General features: G+C 38.0%; 1 protein-coding gene across 1 annotated transcript in view; it reads left to right on the top strand.

Moving 5' to 3' along the window:
- Positions 1-24,644, top strand: part of Cntn1 (contactin 1) — a 271,171-nt gene that overhangs the window by 171,867 nt on the left and 74,660 nt on the right. Inside the window, exons 7-14 of the mRNA XM_050130990.1 lie at positions 3,939-4,145; positions 6,763-6,862; positions 7,015-7,196; positions 10,343-10,467; positions 11,079-11,196; positions 12,430-12,580; positions 14,546-14,673; positions 18,643-18,824. Of these exons, the coding sequence (XP_049986947.1) occupies positions 3,939-4,145; positions 6,763-6,862; positions 7,015-7,196; positions 10,343-10,467; positions 11,079-11,196; positions 12,430-12,580; positions 14,546-14,673; positions 18,643-18,824 (1,193 nt within the window). The remainder of the gene's footprint in view (positions 1-3,938; positions 4,146-6,762; positions 6,863-7,014; positions 7,197-10,342; positions 10,468-11,078; positions 11,197-12,429; positions 12,581-14,545; positions 14,674-18,642; positions 18,825-24,644) is intronic.

The raw sequence follows: 24,644 nt of genomic DNA, 5'->3' as shown, positions 1-24,644 counted from the left end.
CTTCATTAATTTAATGAGATTCATTCTTTGCATTTCTGCTGTGAACTTTTCCTGGGGGACAAACATCTCACTATGGACAGGACATTCATCTAAGAAAGTATTTCACCCAAGAGTAGCTTGGTGAAGCAGTGAGTTTAACTAGTATCCCTTAGCGGGACACAGGAGAGGTGTCGTTTACATAAGCCTGGAGAACAGCTACACCACTGAAGAAAACGCCTTTCCTCCAGGAGCCACTAACTCCCTATAAGATAATTATATGTTGGGAAGGGATGGAGCTTTGTGAGCCCTTCTAGAAAGTTAAGTGAATCAGCCTCAAGCAGAGTAAACACATCCAAGGAGCATTCCGTAGAACAATGTCTGTACCATACCCAGAGTACAGCATTCTGCAACAGCGTCACTTGGTGGCCATCACTTATAAGCGGTTGTAGATGCTTTTCTATCTGGGTTCCTTAGTCACTTGGCCCTAAACCTAAGTGTTTCTAGTCATTTTAGTTTATAAACAGTAGCTATGCTGGATTGTACCTTATAAGTTTCTACCACAAAAGAGAAATTACGGAAGATTTTCCAGAACTTATGTTGAATATTCATAAATAGAAGAGCACTGAGGAATGATGTAAGATCAATCAGTTTTTCAACTTCATATTTGCAATACATTGTGATTTATAACTAAGCACTACATGATAAATTATTAATGTTCTTAGAGTCACTGATCTATGAGAATAATTGTGTACCTCAGAAAGAGAACAAAATTAAAAATCATCTGTTAAAATTTCAATTTTGAATACATATTTCTTTCATTAGATATGGTTAAAAGAACGGTTGTTATAAAATATATTCACAGTCTTGTTTTCATTTGTTTCATATATTCCCTGAAAAGGAAATGTTTTATGTTCTTTATATTTTATTTTTTTTTTTTTTCAAATGTTGCAAGTCTCATCTATTTCCTTTTTGAAAATACACAGATCGATGAAATTATCAAACATAGTAATAGTACTAGGGTATGACAGTTAATGTTTGTCTTTTTTTTTTTTTGAGCCTTTTAATCCCATGAGTCAACACTGTACAAAGAACTTTCCTGCAATAAAAAAAAGTTGATATTTTGAATGTGACTTAAAACATATCCATAGAAAATCAAACAGAACACTCTGCTGTACGTAATTTTGTGTGGAATGTACTGACTTTGTATGTATTCCTAGACATATAGACATCTATATTTCATACAAAATTATGCACATATATTACATGTAAATTTTCATTTATGTGAAATTTCATTATGCATATATGAAAATTACACATATATTTTCTTATAAAATACTTGTAATTTTCTCTGTACTCCAAAAAAATCCAATTAATTAGCTCATATAGGAGGGGCCTATGTACAGTGTTACAGCAGGATTCCATCAGAGGATAGATTTTTGCTGAGGAACTGCCGAAAACATGAGCAAATCCCTCTCCTCTTCATAGTATTTCCCACAAACAAGGCAATGGGTGAGCTCCATTGACTAAGAAACCCCTGTGAGCACTTCCCCTCTCTTAGACACTGCTCATTTCAGAGGACACCCCAGTGGAACAGAACAATAAAAGCCACCAGCCCTCAGAGACCCTCTGCTGTGACAGGAGTCCTTAAAGGTACAGGATAAAAGAGAGGGAGAAGAAGAGGAAAGGGTAGGGGATAATTTAGATTTTAGAAGGGCCTTGGCAGGAAGGAGCTCTTGACTAAAACCATAAAGATGTGAAGGAGCCAATGGTATAAGCATCTGAGATGACATTCCAGAAGGGAGAGGCAACAAGAGCAAAGGCTGAGGTAGGACCCTGGGTGCAATGCAAGGCAGAGTATCTGCAGCAGAGGGGATAACGTAGAAGGCAGTAAGAAATGCAATGGAGGTTCCGGGAGCTGTGCTGTGGAGGAGATGACGTAGAAGGCAATAAGACATGCAATGGAGGTTCTGGGAGCTGTGCTGTGGACGGAATAACATGGAAGGCAGTAAGACATGCAATGGAGGTTCCAGGACCTGTGCTGTGGAGGGGATGATGTGGAAGACAGTAAGAAATGCAATGGAGGTTCCGGGAGGTGTGCTGTGGAGGACCTTATCATACATGCATAGCAACCATGTGCTTTAACTTTTAGTGATATTTGCATTCAGAATGTTGAACAGAGGAGTCACATGACATGAGTGGTTACCACTTTAAGGTGGTTAGAGCAGGCTTCTCAGGGGTTGTACATCAGATTCATAACAGTAGCAAAATTAGGAGGAAATTCCTTTTCCCCCTTTGCTTGACATTTTGTTTTCTAAATTTATTACATACAATATTGTGACGGTTTGAATGTAATTGGCCCCATAAGCTCATAGGGAGTGGCACTTTTGGGAGGTGTGATCTTGTTGAAGAAAGTGTGTCACTGTGGGGGCAGGCTTTGAGGTCTCTTTTGCTTAAGTGTCATACTCTGCTTCCTGTTGCCTTCTGATAAAGATGTAGCCAGCACCATGTCGACCAGCATGCTGCCATGCTCCCTGCCATGATGGTAATAATGATAATAGGTTAAACCTCTGAAACTGTAATCCATTTCCTCAAACTCTTTATAAGTTTGTAAAGGTTGCTGTAGTCACAGTGTCTCTTCACAGCAGTAGAAACCCTCAGACAAATATATTTTATAGTGTCCTTTCCATTTCCAAGATTGGTGCATCTCCAATCCTCTCCACCCCCTACCCACTTAACTTCATATTCTTGCTCCCTTCCTCCCCCTTCCATTTTTCCTCCCTTCCCCTCTCTCTGTTTGCCTCTCTTCCTGAAAACAAAAGCAGCAAAAAGTTAATACACAATAACCCCCCTCCAGAAAAGACAAAAAGTAACAAAACAAAATACACACAGATACACACACTCAAACAAAAAAAACATAGAATAGATTTTATGTTTGTCAATTACTCCTGGGCATGAAGACTAACCTGGAGTGTGGTTGATGCACCAAGTAACAGTAACAAGGCACTGGAATAAAACTTATTTTCCCATTCCCATCAGATATCAATTGTAAATAGCTTTTTTTGGGACTTGGGCTCACTTCTATTTCTCACTTCTTGGATTTATTGTTGATCAAACTTACGCAAGTCTTATGCATGCCATAACAATTCCTGTGAGCTTATGTGTGTATCAGTCCTGCTGTGTCTAGAAGATACTGTTTCCTTGGTGACATCTGCCACCTCTGGTTCTTACAATCTTTTTTTTTTCTCCTCTTCCCCTTTGATCCCTGAGTCTTGACAGAAGGCATTTGACTAAGGCTGAGTGCTCCAAAGTCTCTCATCATCTGCACATTGTCTACTTGTGGGACTTGGTGTCAGTTCTATACTGCAAGAAGAAGCTTTTATGATGAGGGCTGAATGAGGAAATGATTTAAGTTTATATCAGAATATCATTACAAATAATTTTATTGCTGTGTTCCTTTAGCAGAATATTAGTTATATGTTGTCTTAGGGTTTCTGTTGCTGTGAAGAAACACCATAACCAAAAAGCAAGATTGGGAGGAAACAGTTTATTCAACTTACTCTTCCTCCTCATTGCTCACGAGCAAAAGAAGACAGGACAGGAACTGTAGAGGCCATGGTAGGGCCCGGGATGGCAGGGGGAGTTGCTGCTTACTGGCTTTCTTCCCATGACTTGCTCAATCCACTTTCTTAGAGAACCCAAAACCACTAGCCCAATGAAATGAAAAGAAGAATGTTGAGACTCTCGAAAGTACTAGCTATAGATGATCAATAGATACAGAAATATAGATTCAGTTGTTCACCATGACAATTATGTTCTTGAGAATATGGTAGTTATGAGAAAATATCTCAACTTCTAATAGTTACGTATTTGTAGCCACTGACAGTTGACTTGTAATTAGGAAGCAGAAACTTTATTTTCAGAGAAAAGCTTAATATTTAGTGGGCAATATTGTCTTGTAGATGACCTTAGCTACCGCTGGCTCCTGAATGAATTCCCTGTATTTATCACAATGGACAAGCGAAGGTTTGTGTCTCAGACCAACGGCAATCTCTACATTGCAAATGTTGAGGCTTCTGATAGAGGCAACTACTCCTGCTTTGTGTCCAGCCCTTCCATTACAAAAAGTGTGTTCAGCAAGTTTATTCCCCTCATCCCAATACCTGAACGTAAGTATTTTATTTGTTATGCTGTTTTTGCAGTTGTCTGTTTAAAGTGCATTTATAATAATGACTCATTGTTTTCCTGTGGAGGGCAGCATGTAGTGTATGCTGGAGGGAAGACTTAGTCTTTAGTTTCTCAAGTTCGGTTTTGTTTTGTTTTTTTGTTTGTTTGTTTGTTTGTTTTGAAGTTTGGTTTTACTCAGTAAAGTTTCCCAAAAATGGGTGAGTTCATGTTCATCACTTGCGGGTTAGGAAGTATATGGAAGGTTGATTCATTGGTTCAGGGCCCTACAGAATTGTCACAGAAATGACTGGGATCTGCTTTCTGTTTCATGACCATTTTTACTCTCTGGGACATTTGTAATGAGACTAAACACTTAAGTCAAATTTTAAAAAAAAGTAATTAGATAATTAGAAAAAAATAATTATTTTGGGAACTATTTACATGGTACAAGCTGAAAGAAACAATCGCTATTTGTGCTTTAAGTAATTAGTGTATACTACTGTGGCCTGTGTGCTGGGGTCATTCTCCAACTCCATTTTTAATTTCAATTTTTTTTCCATAATTTTTTAGCACTCCTTGAGGTGCGCTTTATCACATCACAGCTTGTGTGTTTCCCTTATCCCATCTTCACCCCAGCTCTTCTGCTGCTTTAGGAGTGAAGAGTACCCCTTCAAAACGGTCCTGTCTGCTTCCTCTCCTTCCGTAGCGTGGGAAGTGCCACGGTTCCACTGGCCTTCCCCCTTCACTTCTTGTAAGGAAACAGTCACTTGATAGTCAGCAAACACTGCTGACGTTCTGGCTGGACAGTCCTGGCCACAAGGCTAAACAAGCTGTCTGGAAAGGGGCCTTGCTCACCTCTCCCACTCGGTTTCACGTTTGTGTCTTCCCTCCGTCTTCTACCCATTTTCTCACTTCCTGTCTCAGCTGTGCACCGACGTCGCCTTCTACAGTCAACCCCTTCGGTTGCTCTGGCTCACGCCCCACCTGGTTCAGGGTGACAGCACATGGCTCATTTCTTTTCCTTTACCATCTCAGGATCCGGCCTCCTCCCTCTCTGTATTCGCTCCTAGTCAGTGAAGGCCATCTGGAAAAAGCCTAAGAAACTCTCATTCATCCAATCAAAGGACAGTTTTCAGTGCCCATTCTTTTCGGTTATTTGAAAATTTTTATCTGCCTCTCAGAGAGTTCCTTCTCCTTTCCTCAAGGCTCACTTCACCCCTCCGGCAAGCATGAATCACAAGATGTCCCTCTTCCCCATACCCCTCTGCCGTCGTTTCTAGATATTCTCCCTGAACTACACATTTTCAGAAGTGTTCATGCAAATTCACGTCTCTATTTTTTTTTCCTTGTGTTTAGGCTTTAGTTATATCTTCATCCTAGACTTGTCCCCCAAAGCGCTCCAGAATGCTGAGTGTTCAAGACGTGCTCGCTACTGTCCCAGCAAAACAACTTCTTCCTCCTAGCCTTCTTCAGCCTGATTGGCCATAACATAACTTCTTGTGTTTCCTAACAAGTAACATTTGCATTTATCAATTCTTCCCTTCCTCTGATGCTCAGAACAGCTAACCCTGTGGCTTTTAGTTAAATCAGTATGTAAGCCACTGGAAAGTTCTAGAAAAAAAAAATGCAATGCAGATTCTGACTCCAAAAGGCTTAAATCTGGCATCAAGGTCCCACTTTGAGCCAAGGGTAAGAACTATACTACTCTTACCAAATCCCACTGCTGTTTACTATTAACAAAACTGATCTCAAAACTTCTAATACCAGGTTTGGGGCCTTCCGTGTTATGTAATCAGCTTTTCCTTAGGTCGTACATTTTAACGTCCTTTGGCTTCCTCTGTCTTTTCTTTAATTCTGAGCTTTGTAATGATCTGGTTCAGTTCAGTTTCTATTTTTGCTTAGGGTTCCCATATCCGCTCTGACATTCTGAATCCCTTATTTGCTGACCCCTCTTTTAGACTAATTATTTGGTTTTGCCTTCTGTATTGCCGTCGTATGTTTTTTTGTTTATTTTTATGCAGTATAAAGTACACACTCATGCTTTGGTGGATAATAACACATTAGGCTTTTTGGAGTCTGGTTTGTCGGCACATATTTCAGGGCCTCTGGTGTGATGCACCATGATGGCACACGGTATCTGTGATGTCACCTTACCACTCTAAGAGTAAGAATGATGGTCATGTTATGGTCATGGCCTCCTGAGCATAATTCCTTCTTCCATTTTCTCTTTGCCTAATCCACCTTGTTCTCCCCCTTTCTTCTCTTTCTTCTCTTCCAATTTTCATATTCCCATTTCTCTCTTGTTGTTCCACCTTCTCACATGCCTTATTGGACTGCTCAGTGTTTCATATGTATTTGAAGCCCCCTTAATGAGACCTTGAAATTCTGTAGCTGATGTAGTGTAACTAGTTGCAGGTGATTGTGTGATGGAATTTCCCCTTGCCCACATTGTGCACAAACAAATCTATATATTGGGACACCAACAATATCTATATCGAGAAAAACTTTTCGTATTGGTGCAGTTCTAAACTACAACATTTCATGATGCTAAAAAGGAAAACAATGCATTGTGAATAATATACCGTGGGTGTCTGTGTTTTCTTCTCTTTTTAATATTAGGAACCACAAAGCCATATCCTGCTGATATTGTAGTGCAGTTTAAGGACATCTATACCATGATGGGCCAAAACGTGACTTTAGAGTGTTTTGCTCTTGGAAAGTAAGTATGCGTGTGCTTTTCACTGACATGCATCAAAACAGAGAAGGTTTTGTGCCGTCTCAGAAAATAAATGATACAAGAGCTGGCTGTAAGTGCCAGGCAGTCTTCTGTAAGCCCTGCGGACCTGGAGATTTTATACCTTCTCTTCCTAGCCCTGTTCCTGACATCCGGTGGCGGAAGGTGCTAGAGCCAATGCCCAGCACGGCTGAAATAAGCACCTCGGGGGCTGTTCTCAAGATCTTTAATATCCAGTTAGAAGATGAAGGCATCTACGAATGCGAGGCCGAGAACATCCGGGGAAAGGACAAGCACCAGGCAAAAATTTACGTTCACGGTAGGTATTTTAATTATCCACGATCGCCGTCAATGTCTCATTCAAAGACTTTTCCTTACTGGAAGAGCTATTACAGAATAATTATTTGAAAACATGTGACTTATATCATATTGTTCAGATAAGTTAGATGTTTACCTTATGTCATTACATCTGCAGCTCTGAGTTACAGCCAATATGAATGTATACTTTTGATATCATGATTATAATAATAGACTGATAGTTGTTGGTGATTTTAAATGTTGCTCATTTAATCCTCTATCATTCTCTTTTCTTCGGTATCTTTATTTATAGCAGAACCTATGCATTATGGCTTAAAGTTTGAGTCAGAGGTTTGCAAGGTTTAAATTCCCTGAGGGGCTTGTTAAAGTACTGGCTGATGGGCCTTCTTTAGAATTCCTGACTCAGAAGGATACCATGAGCCTCAGAATATATATTTCTGAAAACTCTCCAGGTGCTAGAGAACCCCTGGTGTAAAGAATCATCTCTTTCTACTTTAACCAAATTATTTTGGTGCAAGTACTTAATCCTCACCCACCATACTAAGCATATCTGGGAACACAAGATTTTTTTTTTTTTTTGGCAACTCTTGAAATTTATTTTTTTTCTTAAAATTAACTCAATTTTATTTATTTGTATGAGTGTTTTGCTTGCATGTATTTATGTATATGATAGGTGTGTCTGGTTCCTGCAGAGGCCAGAAGGGGTGTGAGATCCCCTGGAACTACAGTTACTGAGGGTGATTAGTGCCATGTGCATACTGAGAATTTGATACAGTCTCCTACAAGAGCAACAAGTGCTCTTAATCACCGAGCCATCTCTCCAGGCTCAGAACGTTAGAACTTAGTGAGGCTGAAGTCATCATTACATCTTTCCATAATATGGAATAAACAACTAGGTTTCAATAAATTCATTCTGATTTTCTGTTTTTCCTGTGTGATGGTCTCCCGTTATATCCCCAGAGATCCTGTAACTCCCTACCTAGCCCAGACTGAACGCAAACTCATAGCAATCCACCTCTGTCCCCTCCGTCTCCTGCTGTTTTGTTTTCAACTCTGGTTAATGCTCAGTTTATCTTCTGCTAGTTTCTCTCAAACACAAATTTTGACAGAGTCATCTGGAATCTAAAAAGGGTTGTCTCCATGTCCGGTTGTGTTCCGTCATGATTCACTCCAGTTTGTTTCCTGAGGATTTCTCTACTAAAGCCTTTCTTCTATGATCACCCAGAAGCTGACCATTTCTCAGTGCCATCTGATCAGACCTGACAGCATCAGCAGTCACTCTTGATCCACCTCTCCTCTTTCTGTGCCTCCTTGTCTGTGCTTGGCACCTGTGTCCTACACTTCCTTTACACATACCACTCCCGTTTCCCCTTCAGAGTCCTCCTGTTTATACCACGCCACTAAGTGAGCAGAGTCAGCAACTGATCTTTCTGTATCCTTTTCTGGTTCCAGCCCTGAGCACGGTTCTACAGCTTGGAGCTATTTCCCCAAACTCCAGACTTGAATACCCAATGTCATTAACACGACATGTCAAGTGTATGTGAAATGGCTTCTAATGGAGGGAAAATAGCTGTAGGCTCTCTGAATGTCTTTAATAATATTACCACTTTTGTACTGGATCTATCAATTATAGATAAAGTTTTTTTCAATGCATTTAGAAAACTTTACTCCAGGTTTTCAGCAGCTCTAAACTGTCAAATATCTAAGGCACCGAAAGGATCATTGTGACAGAACATGCATTTATATGAGGTTGTTTACAATAAGTTCATTTATCCTTTACTAGGAAGATACCTTAATTTTTGTTTGTATGTTGAAGCAAACTATCTTTAAAGTCTATATAATGAAACCACATACAAAATTAACTGAGGTGATTCAATTATTTATTCTTTTTATTGTATTATGCTTAGTGATGTCAATATGTCACCTTGGGGGACCAAGGTAGCAAAGATGCCATTAAAGTACCGAAGAGATTCTACACAAAATAAAACGTGTATTCAACTAGAAAATTCACTAGCATTCAATTTCTGAAAGTTCTCCCTATATGTTACAAATGGTTAGTGAAAATAGGAAGTTAAATCAGATTGTATACTGCATAGTATGTGTAAAGAGACATTTGTTGTTCAATGTTGATAATCTGGGGATCTCAGAAAATATTTTCTGATTTCATATACACATATATATGTACATATATGAGCATGTATATGTGCATTATATATACATATATATATAACTAGTAATATATGTATGGCACTTTCCAGAGAAAATAAATGTAACACAAGGTTTAATTTTTAATTTTCAATTAAAAGGAAATGGTCCACTCTACTAAGAGATCTATCTATCTATCTATCTATCTATCTATCTATTCCTTTTTTTAGTTTGTACTATTTACTTACATTTCTTTGGACTGCTTAGATAATTGAAATGCTTGACAAGAGTGATTTTTCATGTAGAAATATTCTTTTTTCTTTGAGGAAATTTTTAGCATTTTTATTTACCAGCCAAGCAGATAAAAGTAAAAACTGAGGCTGAAGTCCATTTCAATCAATCAAGTTTTGTATATATATACATACATATATATATATGATAGCCTTTACATGATAGACTATTGAAACATAGCTCTTTTAAAATCTCAATTGCAATTTTGTCATATCCAAAAGATTCAAGTTATTAAGGGACAAATCAATTAATTTAATATTTATCTTCAATTAACTTTTGAATTTGTAAATAATAAAAACAATTAACTAGGCTAGAAAGATGCTCCAGAAGTTAAAAGCACTTCTTTCTCACTCATAGGACTGGAATTCAGTTATCAGCCCCCCATATCAGGTGGCTCCAACTGCCTATAGCTTCAGCTCCAGGGGACCCAGTGCCCTCTGGGCTTTGGTAGCACCTGCATGCTTATGGTGCACATGAAATCATACAGGCACACAATACATATAAACAAAAATAAATAAATCTAGAATCATAGTTACTAACTAAATGATAGTTATATGATTCTATGATAATATATGTCTTTTTGTAGAATATAGACCTGTGTAGGCACACACATGATATCTGGTAAACATGCCAGAATAAAATAAAATGCAAAACTTAGACCCTTGAGATTGTGATGGGCACTGAGGTATTGATGATGTTCCTCCATTACAGCATTTCCTGAGTGGGTAGAGCATATCAATGACACTGAGGTGGACATAGGCAGTGACCTCTACTGGCCTTGCGTGGCCACAGGGAAGCCCATCCCTACCATCAGATGGCTGAAAAACGGATATGCGGTAAGTACGCTGAAGAGCCTTGCTGCTCCTGAGTCAGTTCAGGTAGCCACTCAATAGTCACTTGTGTGCTTGGTCACTTCTCAGGGTACTTGGGCCCTGAGACAGAAATCTTCCTTGAAAAACAAAAGTATCTTCTTTCAGTTTCAACAGTTTTCTGTAATGGTATCTCTACCTCTCTCTTTTTTTCCCCTTATTTTTCCTTTGTTCAACATCCCCCCTTCCTATTGAATCATGTCCACTCATATCATTGTCCCCTCTTTACCACTGTTTCCCTGAATCCCACAGAAACAGAGGTAAGAGAGACGTGCTAAGTCCTATCATAACCTTGGGACAAGTGACAGCGGTGGGGTCCTTCTCCATCTTCCCACTATAATCTCACAGCTGGTCCAAAGGGGAACAGGTGGACTCTCAGCTCTGTAAGATGAATAAAACAAGAGCCACTGGGCATGGTAAGTGGGTTGGTCTTCTCCATGCCGTAGAAATCCCATCTGTGCATCTTAGGAGAGAATGGAGGTGGATGCGCACAACATAGGTTAAGTTCTAGCCTAAAGCTGAATGGGAGAGTTTACACCCGTGGTCCTCAATGCCGTGTAATTTCTTTTACTCCTCAGTATCACAAAGGGGAACTAAGACTGTATGATGTGACTTTTGACAATGCTGGGATGTACCAGTGCATAGCAGAAAATGCGTATGGATCCATTTATGCGAATGCCGAGCTCAAGATCCTGGGTCAGTATCCTTTCCAATTTTTGATAAAAATGTTTATCAAACAAACCACATATAAAGCATCCATAGAAGGGTATCCATAGCTCACATTCCGTTTCACTTTTCTTTTATTTAGATGCACAGCACAAGTTGGTTACACAAGCTATAAATTCCCAGTTATCAAAATTCAGGCTAAAGGAACAATGAAACAGACTAAATATTTGCTGTAAAAAGCAACTCCCCAGAGCAGCAGCTGCTGTAACAGCTCTCAGAGCTTGTCACATGTGAATACTCCAGTTCCCACCATCAACCTGCCCAGCAGACCTTTTAATTAGATGCTCAGATGACTTTGACAGGCAGTTGACGTTTAAGAATCACGAGACTAAATGATAGAGTCACATACACACCAGCCTGAAAAGTGTTCCCAGAAGAGATGGGATGCAGATGACTGGAACACACTGTGCCTGCTAATAGCGAAAGGGATTGGGCAGTGGACTAGATGGGGGAGCTTGGAGGACATAGAGCATACCGTCCCTGGGATTATAAAACGCTGGGTCATGACTTCATGATTATGCATCTGTGCTGTGGCTTGAAGATGAACTTCAGCTGTGTCATGGGCTTCTTAACCAGTTATCTGGACCCACTCTTCTCCTAGCTGTCTGTAGGGAGGTCCTGAAGGCCTGGATTTGCTCCTCAAAGAGTGGAGCATTCCATTGGTGCTCAGCGAATGGACATTTAAGTGGGATACCATTATTTACTGAAAGGAGTTTTCACATTCAAATGCCAACAACCTGTGATAGCCTAAAAAAATTATACCAATGTAATAGACTTCAATTCTCTTGTTAGTCACTTGAGGTATCCTGGGAGGAAAGGCGGTGCACATAAGTGAAAATTTATATTGATATAATATTTGTAGTACATGGAGTTCTCACCATCTTTTTCCACTAAGTTCCCTTGTAGAATCAAAACAGAACAATTGAATTCAAGGTGCTTTTTTTGGTGAGCAGGAACATAACATATGATTAAAACTAAAATTTGTAGTGGCTGATAAAGCTATCAGCAATTATCCATTGAGATGAAGAGATGTTATTAAATTATCAAATAAAAGGTTATGTATGCGATGCCCATGAACTACAACTGATCATATTTACCTCAGTCCTTCCTATAGATTATTGATCTATAAAAGAAGCTACAATCCAGAAGCAATATTGGGTTTGATAGCTAACGGACAATGATAATCCTCTGTTTACCTTGTAGCATTAGCTCCAACTTTTGAAATGAATCCCATGAAGAAAAAGATCCTGGCTGCTAAAGGAGGAAGAGTTATCATTGAATGCAAGCCCAAGGCTGCGCCGAAACCCAAGTTTTCGTGGAGCAAAGGGACAGAGTGGCTGGTCAACAGCAGCAGGTCAGGTCAGATTGGGGCAGAGCTGAGGGTCCCTGGCTCCTCAGATTTCACAATGTTACTGTGCTTAGTGTTTTTCAAGTCAGCCGAGTGGCTTCCTCATGGAGTCTCCAAGTTCAATTATTGATTACTATGTTAGTTCATTAATAATTCAGTGTCATCAATCACCTTTATAATAGAGGGTTTATCTGCAAGAATTTTTTGAATGTTGACGATAATATATATTTAATTAAATGAATTTTAAAAGATAAAAGACAAATATGAATTGTTTGAAATTAAAGTCTGAACATTGGTCAATAAGAATAAATATAATTTTATTTGGATGAATATCTCTATAAAGAGTAGTTTAACAAACCAGTGATTTTTGTGCCTGCAGAGTGCCTGTTCCATTTTCATGCTATATGAAGAAGTATATGAAGGAATAAGTATGTCAAGTATGCAAGGCAGAAGTGTAGTCATTTGTCATTACTGAACGGCATGTGGTACCCAACACTTAAAAAGGTGTAGACTGGCAGTGTAGGAAGTCTTTAGCTCCAGGATCCACAATGCCTTGCATCTGGCACTGCCATGGCTATAGCACCATTAGATGATAGGAACTTTTGGGTTCCATTATAGTCTAATGGTACTTATATGAAATCCTGTCACTGAGAAAAATGCACTGGCTGAAATGTCACGGTGTGACATAGGACACTTTGAACATGATAAAGACCAAATTTAAGCACACACATATACATGCCATATATATAATATGTATACTATATACAATGTATTATATATAGCGCCACCTATAATAGATACCATGTATAGTAGTATATACATTATTATAGTCATTATATGATATAGTAATCTATATGACATATATGTAAACTGCTTTGTCCAAAAGTGCTTCTAAGAGGAGTTTTATGTCTACAAGAACTGACCTCACTGCGAAGTCCCCAGATTCCAGTCAAGATGGCATCAGGCTAAAGTCTGTGGCCTTCACAAAACACAGTGCCCAGTTTCTTTGTACAGAGCATGGTACAGTGACTCATTATGTTCCTTCACATTTGGAGAAAGAGGCCTGGTTTCAAATCCTCCTTAGCAACAAAGAAAGACTTTTTGCTGTTGTCTTATTTCAACGCTGCATTTGTTATTCTAAAACAGATTCCAAAGTAAGCTGTAAGTTAGAACTGGATAATGAAAGAGACGGAAGAGAATCTTACTACACATTGGAGCAGAATTTCAACATTGCTTAGTAAGATAGAGATATCCTAATTTTTTTTATCAGACTGTCCTTTAAAAGAACAAATATTTCTATTGTTTTGAAAACTAGAAGATAAAGTTTAGAAAATGATTTAGTTAAAGAAAGTCAAAGAAGTAACAAATATTTAATGTTGAATTTAAGGATAATAGAATGCGAGAGAAGACACCCACAGCCCAGCACTGGGCCAATGGGGAATCCTGCCAAAGAGAGGGAGGAAGAACCGTACAAGCCAGGGTCGGGGGTCAAGGATATCACAAGAAAACTTACAAAAATAACTAGCCTGGGCACACAGGAGCACAAATGAATTTGCCTTGGGATCCTAGTAGTTATCTAGGAAAGTGATGAAGCTTAGCTTCCCAGCACTCCGCCAATGCCAAGAATGAACATTTGATGGAAAGGCTAGACCTTGAAAATGTCTTAAAATGTATTAAGAAGAAACTGGTAGCTTGGCGGTGGTGGCACATGCCTTTAATCCCAGCACTCAGGAGGCAGAGACAGGCGGATCTCTGTGAGTTTGAGGCCAGCCTGGTCTACAAGAGCTAGTTCCAGGACAGGAACCAAAAGCTACGGAGAAACCCTGTCTGGAAAAATAAAAAAAAAAAAAAGAAGAAGAAGAAGAAACTGGTATAAATTGTAATAATAGCATTTGTAATGTAAGGTACAACAGTATTATATGTTATTAAATGAGTTTTATGAATTGTGTGGTTTTTTTTTTACTTTTATAGAATACTCATATGGGAAGATGGTAGCTTGGAAATCAATAACATTACAAGGAACGATGGAGGAGTCTATACATGCTTTGCAGAAAATAATAGGGGGAAAGCCAATAGCACTGGGACTCTGGTGATCACAAGTAAGAAATCATTTGATATTTGAGTCATGTTTACTAAATGATGCTTGAGTTTGCAGTCCTGCATATATACCATTCAATACTAAGGTGCTAATACAATCAATGTAGTGATGAGCTTCCATTTCAGAAGCCTGCTGGGAAAGTTCCCTCCTCTGAGGAGTTCTTACTGGAAATAAATGTGAAAACATCTTATTCTTTTAGAGAGTGGATCAGAATATACTGGGTTTTATTCCTTTTTAAAACATTTTATTGAGTTTGTTCTTTTACAATTTCACACAAGTATCATGTGCACTCTGCTTGTGATAACTGCCATCTCTAACACCCTTCCCACCCCTGTGACCCGCTTCCTCTTTGGAGAGGGAAAGCTTCTAGGCTCAGTTCTAGCTTCATTTCTCTATACCTTTGTAACCAAAGGTATATGTGTTGTTTTTGTCCGTAGCTTTTGCAAACTAGTTATAGTGGCAAGGGTCCTGTGTTATTGGGAATCTCTGGTCCATGCAATAACACATCAAGAGCTATCACTTACCTGCCACCCTTGATTTTCAGGAATAACCTATTAATAATAATCCTAATAATCCTAGACCAGAAGGATAGCTCCCTTGTAACTCTCTCTCTCCTTCTAACTCAAAAATTTATTTTTTAAGTAGTAAGTTTTGTATGTACTTTTCATAGGTCCTTAGTTTTGATTAACCTTTTGTACATTCCTAACACCCATTCCTGATTAGACTTTCTACTCCTTAGATTTCTTCTACTTGTTTTTATATCGCCTGTGACATTCTATATACTCACCCTTAAGGAATTTTCCCATCTCAACAGTCATTTTCTGGTCACCTACCTTAACAGATATTCTAGTTTAAATATAAAAACTCTAAATACTGCCGGGCGGTGGTGGCGCACGCCTTTAATCCCAGCACTCGGGAGGCAGAGGCAGGTGGATCTCTGTGAGTTCGAGACCAGCCTGGTCTACAAGAGCGAGTTCCAGGACAGGCTCCAAAACCACAGAGAAACCCTGTCTCGAAAAACCAAAAAAAAAAAAAACTCTAAATATTTGAAGCTTTGAACCACATATGAGAGAAAATATATGTTTTTATCTTTTTGAGCCTGGGTTACTTACCTTGCTCATTTTTTTTTTCTAGTCTCATCAATTCACCTGAAAATTTCCCATTTTCATTTTATCTGTAGCTGAACAAAATTCTATTCTTTGCATATGCTACACATTTATTATTCATTCAGCAGATTGTGTAAACTAGGCTGATTTCACTTCCTAGCTGGAGAAGCAATAAACGAGGTGTGAAAATATCTGAGGAAAGGAATGTGGAGTGGTTTGGGTATATGCATGCACAGGAGTGGGATAACCAGGTCATATGGGAGTTCCAGTTCTCACTATTTTCTGAACCACTACACTTATATCCATGATGGCTACTCACAGTATGTAAGAGTTCCTTTGTATCTACATCCTTGCCAACATTTGTTGTCCGTTGATTTGTTCATGTAGCCATTCTGACTAGGGTGAGATGGAATCTCATAATAGTTTTAATTTTCATTTTCCTAATGACTAAAGATGTTGAACATTTCTCTAAGTATTTATCAGATATTTTTAATTTCTACTTTTGAGGACTCTGTTCAAAGTGATGTCTTCTTTTTGGATTTAGTTGTTTATTTTCTTGATGATTAGTCTTTTGAGTTCTTTATGTATGCCAAATATTAATCCTCTGTCAGAAATATAGCTGGCAAAGATTTTTTCCTATTCTGTGGGTTCCCTCTTCGTTAGACAAATGACTTACTTTGCTGTATAGAAGGGTTTTTTTTAGCTTTCTGAGATCTCATTTGTCAATTGTTGGTCTTATATCCTGTGCTATCATAGTCCTCTTATAAACTATTTCTTGTTTCTATTCACGTGGAAATCCTTTGCTAATCCTTTCACATCTATCTATCTTTGATAAGGAGGTATTTTCTCAGAGATAGAAAAATGATGGGTGCTGTTTTCCAATCTGTGCAAGCTTATGCTGTTTGAATGGGGACCTAAAAGAGTGGATATTCAAAGTTATTATTAAATGATATGTGTTGATGCGTGCCATTTTGTTAATCTTGTAGTATTTCTTTTCTTGGTCTTCCTCTGCTCAAGAGCTGACCTAACATTGTTTATTTTCTGTTCTAGTTTCTTGGATATACTTATTTTTCTCTTCAATCTGAGATATCCCTCCACTATACTCTGTAGGGGTGTCTTGGTGATAGCAAATTCTTTTAGTCTGCTTTTATCATGGAAAATTTTTCTTTTCCCTTCAATCATGATCTTAGTGATCATAGTATCTGAGTGAGCATAGTTGTCTGGTGAGCATCTGCAGTCTTGCAGAACTTGTAGGACATCATTCTATGTCTTTTAGACTTTGAAAAGTCATCATCAAAAACTTGCCATCATTAGAATTAATGGATATCCCTTTCTTTGTGACTTGGTGTTTCTCTCTTGCAGTTTTTAATACTCTTTTTCTGTACATTTAGAGCTTTGACAATTATATGACACAGGGAGTTTCTTTCTGATACTATTTGGGTGTTTGACTTTTGTTTGTTTGTTTGATAGATCGATTTATATGCTTCTTTCATCTTAGTGGTCAGCTCTTTCCCTGGATTTCAGAATTGTTCTTCTATGAGTCTTTAAAAAAATATATTCCGTTCCTTTAACCTTTATTCCTTTTCCTTTATTTATATCACAGTTTTATACATTTACACTTTTGGCTATACTTCCTTTCTTGGGGAGATGAAGCAACATCTTCCCCTTGGTCCTAATGACAAACTGAGGCATGGTTCTACCAAAGTTCTCTCTTAGGAGCCAATGAGCTTCTTGGGCTTCCTGGGAGAGCATATATGTGAGAAGTTGCTTGCAGGAATGTGGGTGCTCCGACCACAACAGGCCACACCTGAAAAGCCTTTACCTAGTGGAGGTGAGGGCTTCCCATAACCGCAGAGATTTCCCTAGTCTCTCCAACTTAGACACTCTGGCCCTATCTGAGTCACATGCAATGAAGACAGAGATGTATATAACAGGTAGTAGGGATCCGATAACACTCTATGAAGGGTATACACAATCAACAAGCTCAGAGTAGATAATCACTTTGCAAGAGGTACATCTGAACAACCAAAGATGGAGGTCTCTAATCCCAGAGGAAAGTCACTCATAACAGGGCTTTTTTGTCCCAAGACTACATGTTTTTGTTCATGTTTAAAAATTATTATTTTATTTAAAACTTATTATTTTATTTGACAGAGTGATCCAATTCTTCTTCCTTGTCTTTAAGTCTAATAATCTATCTTCTGCTAAATATATTTTATTAGTGAGTCTACTACACTTTTTTAATAGACATGCTAAAGTTTTCATTTTAAGTTTTATTTTAGTTGGGAATTTCTTCAGTAATTGTATCTCTCTATTGAAATATATTTTCATATATCCTGAATTGTTCTCATTTTATTAAGCTGTTTGTGTTTTACTGGCTTTCATTTTAAGATTTACTTGTATTTCCTTTGAGCCATTTAAGCATGTCCATAGTTGTTCTTTTGAATTAGTTGTCCTGTCATCTAAGTTGCTTTCATTGGGGATAATTAATGTGGGTTTGTCATGTTGTATTGGATTTTTTGTTACTTGGGTTTGTGTGTCTGTATGTGCATGTGTGCATGCACATGTGTGTGATCTGCCTTGGAAATATTTAGACTGTTCATTGCATCTTTTAGTATAAATATCTGGCCCACTTTCATTGAATGAGCTTTAGGATCTGAAGTTGTTACCACCCTTAAACCACATTGTAGGGTTTTGGAAGAGCTGCTGGGAGGTACTTGAAGTTCAGTTTTAAGGCCACCCAAAGCTTATTCATAATGGTTAGCAGAGGTCCTCAGGTGGCAGAACTTCTTCAATACCAGATAATATGATGCCTCATAATGTCTTTTAATGTGATTTACTCTTTTTTATTTCAAAACATGCAGATCCCACACGAATCATTTTGGCCCCAATTAATGCTGATATCACTGTTGGAGAAAACGCTACAATGCAGTGTGCTGCGTCCTTCGATCCTTCCCTGGATCTCACATTTGTTTGGTCCTTCAATGGCTACGTGATTGATTTTAACAAAGAAATTACACATATTCATTACCAGAGGAATTATATGGTATGTGTTTTATATTTCATCGTATTAACATCCCAATGATTCTTATGTATCTGCACTAAAACTTCAGTCATGAACCAGAGAAATAGCTTAGCAGATAAGTATGCCACCAAATCTCTGGACCTGAGTTTAATCCTTGGAACTCACATAGCTCCCAACACCAGCTCCCAAAAGTAGCTCTCTGTTGAAAATATACCATAGCTTACACACACACACACACACACACACACACACACACTTAAAAATCCATAAACATAATACTATTCTATAATATTTTAAATTTTTATGATGTGACATTCATGTAAAAAGCTTCTAATTTTTCTTAGATTAATCATGATACTCTGAAACATTTGTAAAGGACTAGTATTGAAGTGTCTGGGTGTAATATTCTCAAATATGTATTGATCTTTAGGTTTATTTTTCTATTATATGATTTTTGTATTGATGTGAACTTTACCCAATTAAATTTGTACCAGAGAACCCATCAATTTCACTCTAATTCGAATGAGAGAAAGCATTGAACTTACTCCAGGTTATATTGATTAATTTAAAGTTATTTATTTCATTCTGTGGAGGTGAAAAATCAATGAAATGTTTGTGTTTCAAGACATGAACAAGTCTGTGTGGCTTGAAATAGATGAAGTGGTTAATTTTTAGACTTGGAAATTGTACATTCCACAAACCTTGTCATTTAACACAGCCGCTAGAGGGCAGAGAGAATGCCAGGAAGTAATGCAGGGGATTGACCTCCATAGAGACATCACTGGGGGTGTGGACACTGCTGAGGCCATAAGGGTACACCCACTCGTGCTTCCTTCTCCTCTCTGGAAAGATTACTACTTAGGAACTTGTGTATCTGGCACATGTCCTTAATTATGAAGATGTGTTGAGAATGGGAATTACGTTTGTAGAAGGGGACCAATAAGACGGCACAGGACACAGAGAGCAAGGTAGTGGGGGATATAATCAAAGTACAGTAATACAAATGTATGAAACTATAGTGAAACTTTTATTTAACATTTAAATGATAGAAACAAAGTCAATTAGAACAAATGAAAATATGCTGATCTGGTAAGTATGCCTTGAACATCAGCACTTGGGAAGCTAAATCAAGAGAATCTTAGATTCTTAAGGTTAGAGGCCAAAGTGGGCTACATAGTGAGTCCCTGTCTCAAGAAAAAAAATAGAAACAATCATAAAAGGGAAAAAGAAAACACTAACTTCAAAACCAGCTATTAATGTATGCACAAGCTTGAACCAACTCAATGGGATATTTCAGAATTTTTACATCACATGAAATCTGAATAAATGTTTATAAATTATAATACCATTATGCTTCAGGTTGACCAGATGCCTGTACTTCATTTGTCTAGGGCTTCTTCTTCAAGTAGAGTAAGATGTTCTTTAACTAGACAGGGACATTTCTAGATAGTTGCACTGTGTTCAGAACTCTCTCAGTGTGCATGTGATGCCCCTGCATGTTCACTGTAAAGTCCAGTTCTTTACTGGCACTGGCCAAAAAAAAAAATCAATAGTAGATGTGCAAATTTGGTTTCTGAGCCGAAACTACACTTAAACTTAATATAATTGACAGGGAACAAAATATGTTATATTTTGATCTTATAAGTGAAACTTTTATGATGCTCTTAATATAACTTGTCTATCATTAGTTAAACTGGAACTATAATCTTTATCAGTTTAATAATTCTTTACATTATTTGGTAGTTTTTGAAAGACAAGTCCCCCCCCAGTTTTTAATGAAATCAATAAGTCTTAAATAGAGAAATGAAGTTTCCAGTTCACTTATTCTTGGTGTAATAAATTGAATAATTTCTGACCTACCACCTTGGAAGATGACAAGCAGAGCTTGTAATAGCTGTAATAAGCAGTAATAGCTGTGGAGCTTACTATCTTCAAGGAAGTCTATATAAATAGATTTGGGAGGTATAAATTACCCTAATTATGGTGAAACTTCACATTTACAGCCTAGGTACATTCTTTAAAATAATAGTTACCCTGGGTTATTTGACACTAATACCCACTATAACAAAAGTTAGTTGAAAAAGGAAAAAAATGAGAAAAAGAAATAGAGGAAGGAAATGGTTGTTATACTAAAGGAAAAAAATGAGAGCCTAGATAGGGAATGAGTTGTTGAGACTGTGTCTGCTCCATCTGCACAGGGCCATCACAGCGGGCAGTAAATAGCGGGCCCTGGGCTGGTCTACCGAGTGCTTGCCGGTAGTGAGCCCCAATTGGGATTCTTCAACTCAAGTGGCTACCATCAGCTAACAGATAAGCCAAGACTGTATTTTCTGGAAAAATATGGGACAAAACTGAATCACATTAGCAAATGTCCACTATTGGCACTTCAAAAAAAATAGAGTTAAATTCATAAAAATAAAGTCTCACGATAAGAGTGGCCATTGTAATTAAATAAATCCACTTGTTTTACGTCCCAACCATTTTTGTAAAGTGAGTGATCAGAGCAATTCTCTTCTGAACCTCCAAAAGTCCAGCAAAGGCTTCTTAGTGTCTTCCGTTCTCAACAAAAAGTCAGTGGCAACCTCACTACTGAATGGCATTTAAGTGAAAGTGTCAGAAATGTGTCTCAGCTGTCTTTCAGGGACAGCCCTCATGGCTAGCCCCAGCTTCCGGGTTTGTTGGGAAAACTTCCACCTGAGACTTAGAGAGTGAAAACACATTGGGGACATCGGTGGGGTGGAAAAGGCACAGATGGCTGTGATTTTCTGTTGCTCAAACTTGCACAGGAAAAAAAAAATGTCCCTTTGGCTATCTCTTAAATAACATATGACATTTTTCTTAATTTGGGGGATGATTCTGATATAGGGAAAGAATGGACTGGCTTTACCTATGCCATAAGACTAAGGCAAAAGAAACACTGACAAGCAAAGTTGTATACAAACAAAATTTATAATTATATGTCTATATAATTATACAAAAAAATCAGAGATACGGAGTCTAAAATGCAACAATGGTATCATAATGTTCAATAATTACTTCCAATGACTAATAATAGAAGTGGTTAATACTAAAAATAATCTAGACATAAAATTTAATTTTTATTACATGAATTTTCATTTCCCATTCAATTTTTTTAAAAAATCATTTAAAAATCAAGCTTGCTTTGACTGATCTTTGGGCTGACGAGGGAGGGGGACTTGATTGGGGGATGGGGAGGGAAATGGGAGGCGGTGGCGGGGAAGAGACAGAAATCTTTAATAAATAAATAAATTTAAAAAAAATCAAGCTTGCTTTATTCCAGCTTGCTATTTCCAGTTTTGACCACTGAGTGGCAGCCGTGCGTAAGGTTTGAGGATTCACGGCCCAGACTAATTTAAGCACCAATCTTGAAGCAAATACATCTCATCACATTTCCTACTACACAGTGAGGTGATACACAGTGCTACGTCTCACTGTAATTCTTTTCTTTGTGGAGTCCCATAAGTACCAGAAGGAAAGTCACAAGGCATTACTGTCCTTTTGTATGCTTTTATGCTGTCGCTAAAACAAAAGGACAACTAACACTGTCCTATCATTAATGGTGCTATTCTATGTAACATTTTGCATTAAATTTGCTACTTATTCCTTTATAGATTTAGTTAAAACTCACAGAATATTATGCTTTATGCAACAATGACTAGTAAATGTTTTATTTGTGTTTGAACAAAATTCATGTCTAGATAAAATATTAATAAATTAGCTATTTAAATTAACAGTTTAATACAATAAGTGATTAAAACAATTTATCTACATTATATTATTCTGCTAAGGGTTAGTGGCAAGTAATTATCTATTTTCAACATCCAGTTATAAAACTACTGCAATTTTTGTTTTCGAATTTAACAGGCACTTTCTGAAAGTAAACATACCACTAAAATTAATTTTAGTAATAACTTATGTTATAACCCTTCTTTTTCTAGAAAGATCTTAAAGTTATCTATTAAGATTATATATGTACATTCTATATAATATAATACATAGACTGTTTTATAATATGTACATAAACACTGTGTAGTCATAAACACTCTATGTATTCATATATATGACATTTATCAATCATCTGTGGTGGCAAATGATTGGCAAATATTTAGTTGATGAACAATCTTATAAAATTATATTTTGTGTATGTTTGTGAGTATGGGAACACATGTGCTATGGCACATCTGTGGTGGTCAGAAGACAGCATTCAGGAGTGAGTTTTGCACCCTAAGGCAGGGTCTCTTCTTATTTTCCCAGATGCACTGCCTTCTGCAGGCTGTCTGACCACCAAGCTTCTGTCCAGTACTATGTCCGTCTACCCTCTCACTCTAGCAATACTTGACTGTTGGAAGCCCGCCACTGCATCTGTCTTTTTATGTCGGCTCTAGGAAACACACTAAGGCCTTCAGGCTTCCGTGGCTAGGGCTGTTACTCACCAAGACACCTCGATGGCCCATAGCTGCCTAATTTTGACTACTGCTTTGGATCATTTTCCTTCACTGGTTTTGTGATATACTCATTGTCTCGGTAACTCTCTGCATGAATACACCAGATTAATGAACTCTCCTATATCTTCCTGATTTCTTTCCTAAGATGTTGAAAGTTCAGTCTAGTAGGAAGTCCCTAGAGGTTTGAGAGAAATTCAAAGATACCATCTGAGTCCTCAGCGCCTCTGTCCAACTTCACCTGACAATAGTCAACTTTTACACCTTTACCCTACACTCTTTTACACCTGCTTGTTGAACATCCTTCCATCCTATAAAATGCTACTTTATTAATAGGTTTCCTAAACCAATTTCCTCAGAGCACTTTTACAAGGATGATGGGATGCTTATAACCTGCTTGATAGTGAATAGTCATCCCTGTTGACTATTTTGGTAAATTGTGTGATAGAGCAATTGTTTCCCACTTAAAATTCTATAAGTTGTTTTTCCACCTCTCTGTCATTAGATCTTAATTTCAAAATTTACATCAGTGATCAGTTTACTGGGCACTAAGTTTGAGATGAAATATTTTATGCATTTCATTTCTGAGGGCGATGGATAGGTATCACTACCTTACATTTCTCAAATATTGTTTTGTCAGTTTTGGATTAAATAGCTTCCAGGTTTTTGACATGTGTCCATTGCAGCAATATTCAGTAAAGTAGTCTCAAGTTCAGAGGTAGGAAAACTGAAGATTGGACAGATGGAGTAAACCCAAACATATAATCCCAAAGAGCTTGTGTCCTGATGCTGCCCCTGTTATTGTCATCCATTCTGGTTATGATGCAATATTAATATCTATATCTACTTAAATAATTCTCTGCTTGCTGGAAACGCAGCAAGACAGTATTGTTCAAGTCATATTTCACTCTAAAATCTTGCCTAATGTCCCATTTACACTAATATAATCCACATTAATTTTGTCTTCAGACACTGGTAGCAGCCTTTGCAGTGTAAGGCAAGTGGAGCCTACACAGCACAGGGTGTAAGTATGATATCAGTGGTGATCCAAGAACATCCCCACCGGTATCAATTCTGATGCTTCCAGTTGTGACGGTGTGCATTGACTGTCAGTGTGTTTGCAGGTGTGAGGGTGTGCGTTGGCTGTCAGTGTGTTTGCAGGTGTGAGGGTGTGCGTTGGCTGTCAGTGTGTTTGCAGGTGTGCATTGACTGTGTGCTTGCAGGTGTGAAGGTGTGCATTGACTGTCAGTGTGTTTGTAGGTGTGAGGGTGTGCATTGGCTGTCAGTATCCTTGCAGGTGTGAAGGTGTGCATTGACTGTCAGTGTGTTTGCAGGTGTGAGGGTGTGCATTAGCTGTCAGTATCCTTGCAGGTATGAA

Source organism: Alexandromys fortis, unplaced genomic scaffold (assembly GCF_014885135.2).
Source record: "Alexandromys fortis isolate MF-2015 unplaced genomic scaffold, M_Fortis_MF-2015_v1.1 scaffold_28, whole genome shotgun sequence".
Lineage (NCBI taxonomy): Eukaryota > Metazoa > Chordata > Mammalia > Rodentia > Cricetidae > Alexandromys > Alexandromys fortis.
This window is presented reverse-complemented; position numbering and strand designations above follow the sequence as displayed.